Here is an 18072-nt window from a genome sequence, read left to right as displayed (position 1 = left end):
TATATAAATACATAAAATACCAGTATACATGAGTAAACTGATTCAGTTACTCAACCAATACTTTTGTGTAATGTAGCAGAGAAAGGTCATGGCTGCCAAGAGTTTTAGACTATATCACATATAAACAATTAACAGAGATATCATGACAAATAACTGAGAAGTCTCAATAACCTGTTGTATTTAATTTAACAATAGTAATTAGTAAAGTAAAGTAAACACATCTTCTTTGCCAAATCCTTCTTTGTTTTTTTGTTTTTTTACTTTTCCTGGCAGTTTAAGGCCAAAAAAACAAAGCCATGTAATCACAAGTCAGAGAGGAAAAACCAGTTCTAGCACGATGTTGGTTTCAAAGTAATTTAAGGAATTTTCTGTCCCCAAAGAGAGGTGTCAGTTCTGGTGTGTAGGCTCTAGCTTGAGAATACATCGTAAGATACAGTATAAGAGGTTGGGTCCCTACTGATCACTACCATCTCCTGCTGTCGGTGCATTTCTATATTGTGTCACCTCCAAGTTTCCATGAAGACAGGCTCTCAAGATTCAGTAAACTAAAAATGCAGAACCTAGTTCATGTTATTCAAATTCTCTAACAAATTACCATAAAACAATTGATAGACAGTAGAACCTGGGCTTTTGATGCCACTGGGAGTCTGGGACCTCCAACACAGTTGCCTACTTTGCCCAGTTGGTAATCCAGCCTGGGTTTTTTTCCAGACAGTGGCTCTCTTACAAAGAAGGATGCTGTTTTTCGATTGCATGTTGAACTTCCTCCTGCATTAAAATCAGGTCGCTGTTTCAAGAAATTCACATAAACCGACTGAGAGTTTAAAAAAAATCTTTAATTGCTCTTTTTACAAGGTTTGCGGTTGTTTTTAGGTCAGTTTGAGTTTGACCTTGCAGGTTTTCACACTGCTGTTGTCCCACATGTACAAAATCTTTTTGTTGGGATAATATGACAGCATAGCCAAGATGCCATTAGCTGGCCTTAAATCAAAACTTGCATCCTGAGGACTCTCATTCTTTAAATCAAAAGCATATGTAACTTTTCGGTCTTTGTCGTCTGTAAAATATAGCACCCCACAGACAATGAAAGCATTTCCTGCTTTAGTCGTAGGGTAGTGAGTGTTAATGACCGACTCCACAGAGAATGTGTCAGGACTAAGCTTGGCAACCATTGTACTGTCACCTGTATCTGCTGCAAAAATGACCCACAGTCCATTTTCATCCACAGCAAACTTGAAATAAGTCTTGGAGTTGCTGAAAAGATACTCCAGGTTGTTATATCTGCTGTTTGCCATGATCAGAGTGTTTGTTCTTCTCTTGGTGTTCAGGTCAAATCTGTAAAATATTGATAATGGATAAGTTAAGAAGGTGAGTACGTGAAAAGTCACATGACACAGACAAAAAGAATGTTGGTAAGTTGATTAGTCAAGGTTTAACACACAAACACATACTTAATAAGTTTGTTTGTTCCTCCGTTGTGAAAGTACAGTGACTTCTTGTAAACGACGTGACCACAGCCCTGGTAGAACCTCAAGACGTCAATTGTTTTGTTGCTTTTATTCTGAAATGTCGAAATGTCCCTGTGCTCCGCCAAAAGTCGACCTGGGGAAGAAATGTTTCTGCGTTGAATCTGAAGTGAATCTCAAATCTCCACGATGTATGGCAGACTTGTGGTTGCTGTAAAAATCACCTGAAAAGTGCTCGGCCAGCCAGTATCGGCCGTCGTCCAGCTGCGATGCATCGGACATCCAGGCTCCAAATGTGCTTTGCATTTTGGTGGCCTTCTCTGAACATTTAATAGCTTTTATATTACACTCTAAACAAAGGAAGATACATACTTCAGTAAGTGAATAAGTTATAGAATGGAATAAGAATAGAATAAGATAGATGGATGGATAGATAGACAAAATATCCTAACCAGCTCTTGTCCATCTGTCACTGGTTGTCATGTTGATCCTGTTGTTGGTCTGGAGTGGATATGAAGAGTCTCAACAAAAAGGAAGAGGAACAAAAAGGCTTATTTTTTCTTAGAATTAAATATAAATAGTGGATTTTTATTGTTTGTAGCCAAAAAGAAAAAAACAAATGGTGATCACAGATGATTTTGAATCAATCCACTTGTAATGTGAAATAAATCTTTAAATCAGTGTTTTTAAAGATGATGGATGGGCTTTGAGAGAAAAGAGAAATTTTAATAACTAAATCTGTGAATAAGTCAAATCTTAAATCAAATATGGTACACGAGGCGACGTCTTACCACTTTTCATGGGTGTATCAATAATGTTTCCACTGTTATTGAAGGAGTCTCTCTTTTGAGTCTGGTCTACAGAGAGCGAGGCTGGAAAATGAAAGGAAACATAAACAGAAAAATACATATGGACAAAAGTATGTGCTTTTAGGCTGTATAAAGCCTACCTGTTAATGATGTAAGTGGTGCATCTGTAGCATTTTCTCCTTTGGTAGTGGTCAAGGTGTCATGGCTGCTGTCTTGATGAGAGGATATTGGCTCTAGAAAATAAAAAGGTATTTGGTTTTCATAAAGCACAGTCTCATTCCAGGCTGATAATACATTCATGTTGTTGTTAACTAAATGAACTGGTCAATACTGAAAGAAAGTTACTAAAAGTATGAATACTAAATCTTAAATCGTAATGATTAAATCTCAGTATCTCCTACCTGTAAATAAGTGAAGTGGTGCCTCTGTAACATCCTTTGTACTGGTTTCAATCCATGAGTCAGGTCTGCCTGCATGAGGTGACACTACCTCTGTGGGAAACAAACCAGAATCTGAATATTTATTGTCATCTTCATAACTAGATAACTAGATTTTATATTTGTGCCTTAACTTAAAGGTCTGATGTCTACGAACTGGCCACCTGCACAGGTCACTCCAAACAAATAGGGGACAGCACATCAGCAGGGTAACTGCTAACCGCTGCTCACGCTACTCATGTGAACTGGTCAATGTTGATACCAAATATGTTATATATAGTGTATTATATTGTATTTTACCACTTTTCATGGGTGTATCATTAATGTTTCCGCTGCCACTGAAGGTATCGCTGGTTTGAATCTGGTCTGGAGAAAGTAGGACTGTAGAATGAAAGGAGACATTATCCAACATTTACACACACTAATGGTCCTTTAATTAGGACAGAAGAGACTTTTATGTATAATTCAAAACACAGTTAATACCCGTTAGTACTTTAATTGGTGCCTCTGTAACATTCCCTGTCTTGGTATCATTCAAGGTGTCATGGCTGAACTCTGGGTGAACTGAGACTAACTCTAGAAAAAAAAGAAAAAAGCTTGTGGTTAAACATGTTATTTATATGATAGAATTGAGGTCTGACAATAATGTTCTCCTACCAGTGTCTTCCAACAGTTGCTTGTTAGACTCCACACTCGTGTCTAAAAGTGTCTTAGAGTCGGTAACATTCAATAGATTTCTGCTATAATCAGCTGAATGTGGTGTTGATGACTCTGGAAATAAAATGACATATGATACAGATGTTAAATCTGATCAAAACTGAACATCTCATCATAAAAATCATTAACTCAGATCATTAATTACCAGTTTGTGTCCATCTGTCTTTGCTAGTCAAATTGACTTTGTTGTCGTTCTGAGGTGAAAACGAAGAGTCTAAAGAAAAAGTGACAAAAAAAGACAAATTCACATTTTGTCCTCATAAAAAATGTAATAAATATAATACTTTTAGTAGATATATTGCAGTCCAAAGCTATTATAAAACCTTCAATATTCACTTAAACTGCACCAAACTGTAATCATAGTCTAATTCCTGTTTTAAGATACAGTGCATGAAAGTTACTGAACATTTATTGTTTGTAGCCAATACAAGTGCTAAGAAATACTCATACAATAAATCATACCACTGCTAATCCATTTCACTGACCCTTAGAATAAATGAAATCTTTAAATCAGCATATTGAGGGTGATGACTGAGTTTTGAGTTAAGGGAAAAATAAGTTTCTCACCACTTTTCATGTGTGCATCCATGATGATTCCACTGTTATTGAAGGTATCATTGTGTTGTTCTGCAGAGAGAAATTAAACATTATATCTAATGCTTTAAAGTAGTGGTCACTCACTTTACTCATAATTCAAAACATGGTATCTCCCACCTGTTAATGAGTGAACTGGTCCGTCTGTAACGCTGTCCGTGTTTGAGTCATTCAGGGCATCGTGGCTGAAGTCTTTATGAGATGATACCAACTCTACAAAATAAAAGGCACTGTGTTTAACATGTTTCATTCAGTCAAAATTAAGTTTATTCTGTACAGCCTCCATTGAGCAGAACTCTACAGCAGCTGATCTGAATAACTTTCCAGGAGAGAAGCTGCAAACAGAGGAAAGTACATTTTTCTTTTAGACGATTATTGTTTCCAGTAGTGGAAAGTAGTGATGGCGAGATGAAGCTTCTTGAAGCTTTGAAGCCTTCCAGCCACATGGTTCACAAAAAGGTTCATTTCTTGAGGCTTCATGTGCACACAAACCCTACTGCTGGTCAAAGACTGTTAAACAGCCAGATATATCATTGGTGGTGATGGGTCATACCATGCCGACGCTTCAGAGCGGAACCTATAAATTATAGGTAATTGTAATTTTATCAATTTCCAATACACTCAAGACTGTCCTGCAACAGTGCAGCCATGGGAATGACTGCCAAATGAAATAAATCAATTCATTTTAATAAATGCATTTCAGGTATCGTTCATGTATTCATTTATATAAATAAAATTTTGATTGTTGTTGGATTGTTTAGTGTATTATGGGTATCTAACATGACAATACAATGGAATCTAATATTACTTGTCAAATGTTTGTCAGTAAATAATTTTGTCAGCATTTGAATAACTCATAATGACAGGCGAACAATTGTTTTCAAATTGTTGGAGTATTTTAACCAGATAAGGGGCGGTGGACGTGCTTGTGAACATGAAGAGGGCAGTGAATTTGATTGTGCAACTTAACTCCCAGAGACCCACTATTGTAATTTTACAACATCACATTTCAAGTCTGCAAAAATAAACCTTCCCCTTTTTTTCTTTTTAAAACCATATTTACATTACTAATAGGCCCTATTGTTCAGTTCTTCAATGCTAGTGGATGGTAGAATGTATAATTAGCCCCGTTTATCTGGCCATGAAGTCATATGACCTGGGAACCTGGCTTGGAGTGACATTGTGAGATTTTGAGCATGTTATGTCTATGTTGTAAATTTGTTATGTCTATGTTGTAAATTTGTTATGTCTATGTTGTAAATTTACAACAGTGGGTAATAGTGATACCAAAAGTTTCATCCGCACCATTTTTTTTTTTAGCAGTTTTCAATGTTGTAACAATTCTAACCTATTTTACAATTTCGATTTTAGATTAAATTCAATTTATTGCATTACATTAGCAATTAAATTATACATTCCAATGAGATTAAGTAAGGATTTTAGGATAGAAAGAATTCTGTAGCACAATTTGAAAAATACTATAGTACTGGTCCTGTTTTTCCTGGGCTCTGCTTGGTTGCCCAAACAGCTGCCTGTTGAATGATAATAAGGTGATAATGATGATGATGATTATTTAGCCTGGACAACAACAATCAGTTGTTTTAAATTTCAGAATGCCTGAAACCAGGAAGGGCTGCATCATGTACGGTGTGCAGGATGTTATCAAGGCCATCCAGAATGGGGACAGTGAAGTGGAAATGTCCTCTGAGGACTCCGATTCAAGTGATGAAGAAGAGTGTGGAGATATCTGTAAAGTGGAAAAGGAAAACAAGATACCCAACGACCACCTTCCTTCTGGGACAAAACCGCCAACAGATTTGTTGAAGTTGAGAGGCCTTACATCGTGGCTGCCTATAACAAATTCATGGGGGGAGTGGATTTGTTGGACTCATTTGCAGCAAAACATAAGTTTCCACTGAAGTCCTGTCGCTGGTACATTTACATCTTCTGGCACACCATTGTCCTAGCTGTGATCAATTCTTGGCTTCTGTACAAACGGGACTGCAAAGCCTTGAATATCTCAAAGAAAGAGATGCTGAACATGAACAGGCCCAAAAACACTGATTTCTGCATCATATGCCTCCTGGAATAACATCTAAAAGTAAAAAAATATATATATATGCATTTTTTTTCTATGTTTGGGTTTCTGGGGGTTAAGGAAGGTTAAGGAACAAAATATGCCACATTCCCCTCATTATTTTCAAGCAAAGCACCAAAATGTATGTATGGATGAGGTGTTGTTGTACCCCAATTCTTTTGTACACAACAAACACTTCACCTTGGATTAAAAGAAAGGACAGTGGAAAAACATAGTACATTGCATAACAAACACAAAACAAGTGTAATAATGTTACTGAAAGTGTCCTTAATTTATTGGGAGACATCAGATCAAAAATATTCCCAAACGGCGGAAAACTCACAAAATGCAACTATGTCACACACAAACCAACAAATCGCCAACACTAACCCACGAAGTGTGAGAGGATCCATTGTGGTATATAAATCGCGCCGATACTCGAACCAATCCTGAACCAGCGAGGCTTCGCCCTAAACTACAAAAAGCATCGATACGGGCTTCACTAAACACTTCCGGGATTTCTCGACACACGCCCCGAAGCGTCCGCACGATACGACCCATCACTAGTGGAAAGAAGTGGAAAGGGTGCTTGATCAAGGATGGCGCCGCGGACGGCTGCATACGGTACCCGGAGGTCTTTCACCAGAGAAGAGCTCATGAACATCAGGGCAGCAACACCAGTGGATTTATTTCCTAATTTTCTGGTCCCAACATTGGAAATTTCGGACATCCTGGTCAAAGGTGCGCTCACCTTTGCTCACGCAGCGAAACGCCGGGCGAGAGGAAAACGGGCCGGTGCGCTCGTGCGTCTTCGCCAGCGCGGACTACGCATAGCGTTGCCGGGAATATTTCTCTCTAACGTGCGTTCACTGCCCAACAAAATGGAAGAATTGCAACTGCTGTTGCGTAAAAAAAGAGACTTTTCTTCATCTGCGGTTTTGTGCTTCATGGAAACGTGGCTGTGTGGATTAATACCGGACTCTGCGCTGCAGCTGGCAGGCTTCCAACTGTTCCGCGCGGACAGAGACGCGGAACTTTCCGGCAAAACTGAAGGGGGAGGAATCTGTTTCTACATCAACAGTGGTTGGTGCAACAACGTGACGGTGATCCAGCAGCACTGTTCTCCCGACCTGGAATTTTTTATCATTAACTGTAGGCCTTTTTATTCACCCGGTGAGTTTGCTTCATTCATTCTGGTCGGTGTTTACATCCCGCCGCTGTCCAACGTGCAGGACGCACAGCGCATGCTCGCCAACCAGATACTGTGTGTGGAGCGGACCAATCCGGGCTCTTAAGTTATTGTCCTTGGTGACTTTAACAAAGGTAACCTCACTCACGAACTCCCCAAATACAGACAGTTTATTGAATGCCCTACCAGAGAGGAGAATATTGTGCATCACTGCTACACCACAGTCGGGAATGCTTATCACGCCGTCACCCGCCCTGCACTGGCCCACTCTGACCACGTCATGGTCCACCTGATTCCTGCGTACAAGCGAAAACTCTGTGAACCCGAAGTGAGGACATCAAGGAAGTGGACCAGAGAAGCTGTGGAATATTTCCAGGCGTGTTTGGACTCTACTGACTGGGATGTGTTCAGGACTGCTACCAACAGTCTGGATGAGTACACGGAGGCTGTGACGTCCTACGTCAGCTTCTGTGAGGACTGCTGTGTTCCATCACGCACCAGGGTGAGATACTACAAACCCTGGTTCACAGCCAAATTCAGACAGCTAATGTTGGCAAAGGAAGAGGCCTTCAGGAGTGGGGACAAAGACAGATTCAAAGAGGCGAAGGACAAGTTTAGCAAGGCAGTGAAAGAGACTAAACAACTGCATTCTGAGAAGCTCCAACACCAGTCAATGACTCAACTCAGGAGAAGCTCTCCCAGCTGCCTGACTCCACCTGCAGGTGGATTACAGACTTCCTGTCTGACAGGAAACAGTGCAACTTCACCAAAACAAATTCCTCGTATGTGTAAAATCGTACTCGGCAATAAAACTTTTTCTGATTTCTGATTTTCGTCTTGATTTCTTTACTCAAGTACTGTACTTAAATACCATTTTGAGGTACTTGTATACTACATTTAAGGGGGACATATACTTTTTGCTACATGTCACCACATTTATTTGGCAGCTATAGTTACTGGTTACTTCTCAAATATAAATATACATATGGTGATACATTTCCTCTCTTCATTTCATTTCAATAACTCTTCATATTGTCAAACTTGCATTAAAAAAAAAATTAGAGGGAGTCCAAAGACATGGAAAGAGATTTGTGTATCAGAACTTGTTTTTTTTTCCTTCACGCCCCCATATGAAGGAGTTAAAACTGGCTCCACAAGTAAAATGCTGCTTACACACTGATGCATCACATATACAGATAGTATAAATATTTATGTATACTTTCTTTATGGGTTGAAACAAGTCATATTTTTATATTCATTTCTAGTATAAAGAAAGCCTGTGGGATTTAAAATGGTACTGAAACTTTTCTTACCAGATTGCTTATCTGTGTCTTGAAGTTTCTCACTAACATTAAAAACATCTCTGGCTTCATGAGCTGGATGTGGTGTTGGTGACACTGTGGAAAGAAAGGTGACGTTTAAAAAGATGAGTAACAGTATGAACATCAAAATCAAACTTTCCCCAAACGAGTCCCAGCATCTCCCACCCGTTAATGAGTGAACTGGTCTGTCTGTAACATTCTCTGTGCTGGAGTCATTCAGGGCATCATGGCTGAAGTCTTGATGAAATGATGCCGACTCTAGAAAATAAAAGGCAGGAGTTTTAACATGTTCTTTCATATAATCAAAATACAGCTTTGTCTACACTGCCTGCATTCAGCAGAACATGACAAAACCTTCCATTACAAACAGTGGAAAGTTGCATTTTTGTAGAGCTTCCAGAGGTGGAAAGTAACTGAGTACATGTACTCAAGTACTGTACTTAAAAGCAAGGTTTTGAGGTATATTAGTTTCTAATCGACTATTAGAGAGGGACGTATTTTACTTTTATTTCACAGCTACAGTTTCTGGGTATTTTTTTGTGTTTATATAAAAAAATGTATTACACATATGGATGTATATCTCCTCTGGACTTTTCATATAGTATTTTGGATCATTTATGTACATTTAGCTGACAAAACGTCTGTATTTTGACCTGCGGATGACTGTGAATGCAGGACTTTTACTTGTATTTTTACACAGTTGCATTTTTAAGTAAAGGATTTCAATGCTTCTTCCAGTATGAAACTCTTCTCCGTTAACTTTTACTTTTACTAAGGGGGACATATACTTTTTACTACATGTCACCACATTTATTTGGTAGCTATAGTTACTGGTTACGTTTCAAATATAAATATACATATGGCGATACATTTCCTCTCTTCATTTCATTTCAATACCTCTTCATATTGTCAAACTTTTGCATTAAAAAAAAAATAAAAAATTAGAGGGTGAATGACTGTGAATGCAGGACTTTTACTTGTATTTTTACACAGTTGCATTTTTAAGTAAAGGATTTCAATGCTTCTTCCAGTATGAAACTCTTCTCCGTAAACTTTTACTGTGATTACATGTATAAACATCATTTAATTTCCTTGTCCTATTTAATGCACTTTTGATTTTAAATTACAAAGAAAAAAAAACATAACATGCCAAAGACAAATCTTCTGCAAACATATGTTATAGCCTTCATTTTGTTGGGTATTCACTCACTTTATGAGTTACCACATACCTGCTAATAACCTGACTCACTTCATGAGTTAAAGCAGGTCATATTTTTCCATTCCTTTCTAACATTAAGAAAGCCTATGGGATTACAAGTGGTACTGAAACTTTTCTTACCAGAAACTGTTTCTTACCAGATTGCTTATCTGTGTCTTGAAGTTTCTCGGTAACATTAAAAACACCTCTGGCTTCATGAGCTGGATGTGGTGTTGGTGACACTGTGAAAGAAAGGTGAGATTTAGATCAAATCTGTGTACAAACATTTTATGACCCAGTCCCAGCGTCTCCCACCTGTTAATGAGTTAACTGGTGCTTCTGTCACACTCTCTCTGCTGGTTTCAAGCCACAGGTTGTGTCTGTAGTCTGGACGAGGAGACACCAACTCTGCAGAAAATAAGACAGAATGTGGATAACTTCTATCAATAAACTGAAACAGGCAGCATGTGGTCATACAGTCTCATTCTAAGATAATATTAATATGGTAGACGATTGTTCTGAAACGAAAACTGATACCACACACAGTGTTTACAAGACAGTTTCTTACCATTTTCCATAGTAATAGTAAAGTTCTCTCTGTCACTGAAGGTGTCACCGTCTTCAATGAGGTCTGGAAGAATCAGGTCTGAAGAATCACAGGAGACATTATGGAACATTTACACACACTAATGGTGTTTCAGGGCAGCACCTTTATTTGCAGACATATAACTGTAAACACAGTTAACACCTGGCAGTAATTTATTTGGCGCCTCTGTAACATTCCCTGTCTTGGTGTCATTCATGGTGTCATGGCTGAACGCTGGGTGAAGGGATAATGACTCTGGAAAAGAACAGGAAAAAGTACTGGATTAAACATGTCCTTTTATATATATATAAGTACTGGATTGAACATGTTTTTTTATACAAGTAAAGGATTAAACATGTGTTGTATATGATCAAATTGGTTTGACAATGACTCTTCCTATCACTCAAAACAGCTGCTTACCAGACTCTACACTTGCTTGTAGAAGTTTTTTAGAGTCAGTAAAATTCAACACATCTGTGCTATCATTGGCTGGACGTGGTGACAGTGATTCTGTGGAAATAAAGATTTAAAACAGAGGAGTTGGTACATGCATCATGAATTATTCACAAGTAGAGTGAATAAAGTATAAAGTATGTTAGTATAATCAGGAAAATGTAGTTTGAGTATTAAAAACAAAAGTACTGTTACTGATCATATATCATTAGATTATTATTAGTCTTGCATTGACGTGTAAGCAGCACTTGTAATGGCAATTTCAGTTCCTTGTACTTCATCTACTTGAGACACCCCACCTCCCATTTCCTCACCAGGATATCAGGTCCTTTTGTGTTTGAAATTGTGATGTTTAGACCTCTTAACGCCTACATACAAAACTGTGCAGGATGTCTCCGGTGCGAAACACTGCTGGGAGCCGGCACCGATACCTATAGCCGACCAAAAGGTGCAAAAACACACCTTTGTGTAGGGAGTATTCCTCAGGTATAAATGTTTAGCTCTCTCCATGCTTGGGGTCTTTCTTCATTCCACCGCTCGTGTGATGATTGACTTTTTCTTTGCAAAGAAAATAAAAAAACCTTGCCGGCCACCAGACGTCTCTACCTCATTATTTACCAGCAGCAGAGAATTTCCACAACACACTTCACTCTTGCCGTTGATGTTTAACTATGCTGTCCTACAACTATTGATGATTTACATTACTGATTAATCTACTCATCATTTTCTTCATCAGTCGATTGTTTGATAAGACTATTTGATAATTACCCAGAGCCTAAAGTGACACCTTCACAATGTCTGTTTTCTCCAGACCTCACAATTATTACAAATCAATTAGAATTAGAACACTTTTAAAATTAAAAACAGCAAATCTTCAATCACATTTATGAAGCTGGAACAATGAAATGTTTTTGCATGAAAAATTACTATTATTGATAATAATATCTGCTTTACTTGTATATTCTGTTGAGTGGTATAATTCATAGCAAACCATGATATTTCATTAGCACAAAAATCTTAATTTCTAAAGTGACTAGTAAGTAAAGCTGTCAAATAACTGTCATGAAGTAAAAGTATAAATCAGCATGAAACAAAATACTCTAATGTACTTAGTTAAATTCCAGCACTAGTTATTCATCATCATATAAATTAGATAAAATTAAAGAGCAGCTTGAAGCTGTAAGTCACAGACAGTCTATAGTCTAAACCATTAACTTGTAAAAATGCTGTAAAAAACTTCCCACCAGTCCTGCTTGTTGTGGAGCTGCTGACGTTTTCGGTGTCGGTGTCATTGAAGGCCTCACTGGTCAGAACAGGAGATGAATCTAAATATGAACATGAGGAAAATCTGAAGGTTAACTTTTGTGATTGTTTTTACTTTAAATCTTCATCTATGAATCATAAGGAGAGATTCTTAAATGAAGAGTCGACTGTGACGACATCAACAGCGATAACTTTAGAAAGGTGGCAGGACTTTGTGGTTTTGTGGTCGATGTGATTTGGGCCAGAGCTGCCATTGAGGTCGTTTCTGTATCTTTGGAGGGGGATTTTGGGGGTTTACTTGGGGAGTTGTCCTCCCATCCTGAGCCAACACATGGTGGATATTGTATAGGCTGATTTCAATATGACTTTGAGGCAATAAACAAATAAAGATTTCTGAACCAGAACTCCTGGCCACGAGGAGATGCCTCTGAAAAAGCATTTACATCTTCATGCTGGGGAATAAAAGTTACAGAGGGGAGAATTAAACAGCTAACTCAAAAACACGTCACACAACATGTGGAGGATCTCCAGGCGTGTTTGGACTCTACTGACTGGGATGTGTTCAGGACTGCTACCAACAGTCTGGAGGAGTACACGGAGGCTGTGACGTCCTACGTCAGCTTCTGTGAGGACTGCTGTGTTCCATCACGCACCAGGGTGAGATACTACAAACCCTGGTTCACAGCCAAACTCAGACAGCTAATGTTGGCAAAGGAAGAGGCGAAGGACAAGTTTAGCAAGGCAGTGAAAGAGACTAAACGACTGCACTCTGAGAAGCTCCAACACCACCTCTCAGCTAACGACTCTGTGTCTGACTGAAAGGGGCTCAGGCAGATCACCGACCACAAGCCTAAAACCCCCCACTCCATCAACGATCGATGCCTAGCCAACGACCTGAACGAGTTCTACTGCCGCTTTGAAAGACAAAGGGACAGTCCAGCAACCATCCCCCACGACACCTCCCAACAGCTCCAGCTCCAGTCACCTTCACCAATGCCCACCTTGTGCTCTCTCACCTCAAAGACATCACCGATCCTCTCCTGGACCCCCTGCAGTTTGCCTACAGAGCCAACAGATCTGTAGACGACGCAGTCAACTTGGCCCTCCACTTCACCCTCCAGCACCTGGACTCCGCAGGAACCTACGCTAGGATCCTGTTTGTGGATTTCAGCTTCAGGAGAAGCTCTCCCAGCTGAGCGTGCCTGACTCCACCTGCAGGTGGATTACAGACTTCCTGTCTGACAGGAACCATTGTGTGAAGCTGGGGAAACACGTCTGCGATGCAAAGACCATCAGCACCGGATCCCCTCAGGGCTGTGTTCTTTCTCCTCTGCTCTTCTCCCTGTACACGAACAGCTGCACCTCCAGTCACCAGTCCGTCAAGCTCCTGAAGTTTGCAGACGACACCACCCTCGTCAGACTCATCTCTGATGGCGACGAGTCCGCCTTCAGGTGAGAGGTTGACCATCTGGTGACCTGGTGCAACCAGAACAACCTAGAGCTCAATGCTCTAAAGACAGTGGAGATGGTTGTGGACTTCAGGAAAAACTCAGCCTCACTTGCCTCCATCACCCTCTGTGACTCCACTATTGACACTGTGGAGTCTTTCTGCTTCCTGGGAACTATCATCTCCCAGGACCTCAAGTGGGAGCCGAACATCAGCTCGCTCATCAAGAAAGCACAGCAGAGGATGTACTTCCTACGGCAGCTGAAGAAATTCAATCTGCCAAAGACAGTGATGGTGCACTTCTACACAGCCATCATCGAGTCCATCCTCAGCTCCTCCATCACCATCTGGTATACTGCTGCCACTGCCAAGGACAAGGGCAGACTGCAGCGTGTCATTCGGCCTGCAGAGAAGGTGATCGGCTGCAATCTCCCTTCTCTCCAGGACCTGTACGCCTCCAGGACCCTGAGGCGTGCAGGAAGAAGAGTTTGTGTCCCACCCTGGACACAAACTCTTTGAGACACTCCCCTCTGGCAGGAGGCTGCATTGACATTGCCATAACCCTACGCGTTACATTAATGCTCTGCTTGGTCTTCCTTTTGAAAAACAGACTGTGCTTCTGAAAAAAAAAAAAACAAACAGACCTGTGTATATATATATTTATATTGTTATATTTTTTTACTTATTGTTATATTTTTTACTTTTTTAATAGCTTCTTCTGTGTCATGCACCAACCTCACCAAAGAAAATTCCTCGTATGTGTAAAATTGTACAATAAAGCTTTCTCTTCTGATTTTTTCTGATCAACACGTCATGGTGAAAATGACTGTAGATGGTTCTGTAGAGACGTTCTCACCCATCAGCACGTTGGTTCGATGGATGTGATCTCTGATGGTCTTGTTTCTCATTTGATTACAATACCAAGCAGGACATGGTGGACCAGGCGGGCCAGGTGGGCCTGGTGGACCCCTTGGACCAGGAGGACCTAATAAACAATCCTGCTGGTCAGTGACATAGACTCAACAACAGCAACAATAAAGAAACAAGAAAGCACTAATGTGACTTCTTGATATTTTTCAACATTGTACTGTGACTGTGACCCAAGCAGTGCTGGGAATCTGTTAAATTTAACAATTTAAGATTGTGGTTCAGTTTGATTATTGGATCCCACAACAGGATGAAGTATTGAACAAAACATCTTGCTGTTCTCAGAATCTCACCAGAAAACTCATGTCTGTCCTGAAAATATATAAAGAAACCCAGAAAATGGAATAGATATTTGTAAAACCAGCTTTTTAGATGTAATCTTGACTAAAGTTTGGACACAGGCTTTGTGAGATGTTAATCAGAGGATTCATATCAGGTTTAAAGATGCTGCCATGTCTCACCCTCAGTCAGAATGTCATTGTAGGTTTCACCTTTCAGTCGGGGCGGCCCGGGGTCTCCTTTAGGTCCTGGTTCTCCTTTTTCACCAGGGGGCCCTAGTCAGCAACAGGGGTGGTCATTAGTTTAAACCACAGAGCTGAAAATGGAAGTCCAAACTAAAAGCTGTGTGTTGATTGTAGGACGGTGAAGCTGTCAGCAGATGAACTGACAGTCATTTCAAACTCTTTTCTCTTCGTCTGAAATGCAGCCGAGCTCGTCTGTGACGCCGTCCAGAGTCGCTGAAGTGTTCCAGTGAACGAGTGAAGGCTTGATTCATGTGTGAAAAGTCCAGCAAACATTTTCTGACTAAACCAGCCCCTCATGCATTTCTAAAGTGGCAGCGATAGACAAAGCCTCTTGCAGACAGTGAGTGGGATTCTCATGTTATGTAACCTCAGCTGAACAATGGAAGACTGTTTGAAACTTGTGACTGACTTCTGTCTCTGAGTTTGTCTGATCTGCTGCACGCTTCATCTCTGTTTACCGGAAGGGATAAAAACCAGCCTGATTTCAGAGAAGCTGGGACGCTGTGTAAATCCTAAATAAAACAGGATGCAGTCATTTGCAAATGAACTGTGTTTACCAGCAAAGCTTTTACAAACTGTTAATGTAGTAACATCCTTCATACAATCATGTGTTCACGAAGTGGTGAACCTCGCTTGTGAACGAGGTGTTTTTAGAGCCTTCACACAACTTTTCCAGTCTTTTCTTGCTCCTGTACCCACTTGTTTTAAACGTGTTGCTGCATCAAATTCAGAATAAGCAGATATTTACAAAATTATTGAAGTTGATGAGGTCAAGCATTAAATATATTGTCTTTGTACTGTTTTCGATTGAGTATATGTCAAAAAAGAGGAGCAAATCATCACATTCTGCTTTATTTATGTTCTACACGGCGCCCTAACATTTTTAAGACACAGCAGATCTCTCACCTCTTTTTCCTCGTCTCCCCTCCGGCCCCGGCGCACCCTTTGCTCCTGGTGAACCAGCTCTTCCAGGCAAACCTAACAGGCAAAAGATCTGTGACTGCAGCACCAGATTCGGCTTAGTTTAAGTACTGATGCCACTAAATCAAAGTGCTTTTCTTTACCTGGTGGTCCAGGTGGGCCTGGGGAAAAAAGAAAATACACAATCTTGTACATAAATCAAATACAGAGGAAGCACCAGAAACCATAAAAGCGAAAGTGCTGGAGTGGAGAGTATTTATGAAGCGCACCTGTTAAACAAATTCCTCTGGAGCTGTTGCACAGATCTATGAAGGCTTTGACCTGAAATAAAGAAAAATAGAAACAGCACAGGAGGTGGAGTCACTGTTGATTGTTACCACACCTGGAACATCTGGAAGCTTTCTAAAGTTACACAAACACACCTTTGCTCTTCTTTTGAGACATCTTATCAAATACAACTGTGCCCATTTCCTCGCAGGGTTTTAGAGAAGATTACAACAACAATCCCATTTTTAGAGCTGAGAAGATGAGGTGAATCTCACACAGTTGGCACAATATTAAATTGTTAATATAATTTTTAAGGCAGAAATTCACTGATTCTACCTTCTTAAATGTGAACATTTGCTGCTTTTCAATAATAAAACTTGACGTCATTTTGGTAAAATACATGTGTATCACTGGTAAATGTGTTGCTCTCTCTGTCAGCTACCACAGTAGCGTCCTCTGAAGAAATGCCAGCTCCCAGCGGATGTGATTACAGTTGAGGGAGGAGCAGGCAACAGTCAGGCTGCTCAAAGTGTTTATCTGGAAAGATCCGGTGGAAAACCAGACTTCTCCTTAAGCTCTGCAGCAGACTCTTGGATTCCTTGCATTACAAAGACATGCTTCTTATCCCAGAAGGGAAAAGAGAGGAAATGTTTCTATTAAAGATGACAGCAAAGAGTTGTTGATCGCTCCCCTGTTGCCACTCATAATAACTTAATGAGAAATCCATAAATCTCTCTTTTAATATATAATTTTTCAAACAGAACTGCAGTAAACAGTCTGTAGTGTTGACAAATAAAAAGAGTCAAGCATTCTGGCGTCTTACAGGAACCATGGAGTATGTCATCATCATCAGCATGTCCTTCTCGTCTTGGCTTTGTGTCTGTTGCTCCTGGTCTCTTCTGCTGCGGTGGAGCTTCTTCAGCTGTCCGGCCTCTGCAGGATCCGCGGGCAGGATCCCCGCCTGCAGCCTGCAGCTCTGTGACAGCTCCTGCACCTGGCCGTCCAACCTGAGCAGCTCATCCGTCAGCTCTCTCTGCCGAACCAGCAGGAACACCAGAGGCGCCGAGCCAAGGAGCAGCAGCGCACACGTGCCCACCAGCAGCACTTTCCACGCGAGGAAAACTCCACTCCTCTCCTTCATGTCTGTGCCCTGCTTCCTGGTCTTCCACTGCAGAAGTGATCCAGGCTCTGAAATTCACAAGCACATGCAGCACATATCTGAACACCTGCCAGCAGATGAGACGTCAGAGGGGAAGTACGCTGCAAGCTGCTGTAGAGGAATAAACATGTCAAAATCTGTCTGTAAGTGCAGGGGGAACCACGTGATGCATTGCGCAACAACAAGCATCTGGGAAACAGTTAAAATCTAATAGGCTTTACTTGATTTAGAGGCTAATTGCCATATTTCCAGGATGACACATCGTGCAGACAGTATTCCTTCTCATCATTCTGGTGCTCTTTCTCTCAATATTGTCCCCAGTCCGTCCTACACAAAGTTACATGGAAGTGGAATAAATAAGTTGGGAACAAGGGGAACATTCTCTGGATCCACAAAAGAGCTTTCAGAGAGCTTTCGGTAAAAGGCTGTGGGTGTGTGGATGTTTGTGTGTGTGTGCTAAACTGTCCTATTAATAAATGTGTTTTCATGTTTTTCATTTATTGCATTATGCATTTCCAAATAGAGAATAATGGTGACATGTTATGTCTCCACTTGTGTTGGTGCACAGGTGTCATTAAAGTTCCCCCATTTTCCAGAAAAGTCCTATTGATCTGTTCTTTTTGTCTCTGCTACAGTGAGAAAAGCAAGTTTTTCAGCCAACTTGGGATAAAAACCCCCACCCAAACCCCTAAATGTGAAGCCAACATCTTGATCAA

The 18072-nt window shown here is 40.5% G+C and overlaps 1 protein-coding gene across 4 annotated transcripts; it reads right to left on the bottom strand.

Moving 5' to 3' along the window:
* Positions 1 to 816: 816 nt before the first annotated feature.
* LOC139337963 (uncharacterized) lies at positions 817 to 17400 on the bottom strand. 4 transcript variants are annotated; one of them, XM_070972815.1, is made up of 27 exons: positions 17021 to 17399; positions 16200 to 16251; positions 16074 to 16091; positions 15916 to 15987; positions 14947 to 15039; positions 14415 to 14543; positions 12093 to 12173; positions 10816 to 10905; positions 10558 to 10650; positions 10378 to 10455; positions 10125 to 10217; positions 9968 to 10051; positions 8777 to 8869; positions 8603 to 8686; positions 4144 to 4236; positions 3997 to 4056; positions 3575 to 3643; positions 3370 to 3483; positions 3196 to 3288; positions 3013 to 3093; positions 2677 to 2766; positions 2416 to 2508; positions 2258 to 2338; positions 1919 to 1987; positions 1691 to 1816; positions 1452 to 1602; positions 817 to 1335 (listed from the first exon to the last, which is right to left on the bottom strand). In XM_070972815.1, exons 1-27 carry the CDS (start codon positions 17336 to 17338, stop codon positions 870 to 872), a joined length of 2964 nt encoding a protein of 987 aa, XP_070828916.1. In that variant the 5' UTR covers positions 17339 to 17399; the 3' UTR covers positions 817 to 869. The 4 variants fall into 4 exon arrangements, with proteins under 4 accessions (XP_070828916.1, XP_070828917.1, XP_070828919.1 ...); XM_070972816.1 differs by having other exon boundaries at positions 3196 to 3282; XM_070972817.1 differs by having other exon boundaries at positions 834 to 1335; positions 2258 to 2323; positions 17021 to 17400.
* Positions 17401 to 18072: the final 672 nt, after the last annotated feature.

The sequence above is a fragment of the Chaetodon trifascialis genome, chromosome 10 (assembly GCF_039877785.1).
Source record: "Chaetodon trifascialis isolate fChaTrf1 chromosome 10, fChaTrf1.hap1, whole genome shotgun sequence".
Lineage (NCBI taxonomy): Eukaryota > Metazoa > Chordata > Actinopteri > Chaetodontiformes > Chaetodontidae > Chaetodon > Chaetodon trifascialis.
Note: the sequence above shows the minus strand (reverse complement) of the source record. Positions and strands in the feature narration are given on the sequence as shown.

What these genes read in the sequence shown, in the direction of transcription:
- LOC139337963 (XM_070972815.1), bottom strand. Translation starts at nt 17,338, where the DNA reads ATGAAGGAGAGGAGTGGAGTTTTCCTCGCGTGGAAAGTGCTGCTGGTG. An exon ending in CAATGACATTCTGACTGAGG is followed by an intron (nt 14,544 to 14,946) that starts GTGAGACATGGC and finishes ATTGTTTATTAG; the next exon opens with GTCCTCCTGGTCCAAGGGGT. An exon ending in TACTATTACTATGGAAAATG is followed by an intron (nt 10,218 to 10,377) that starts GTAAGAAACTGT and finishes TATTTTCTGCAG; the next exon opens with AGTTGGTGTCTCCTCGTCCA.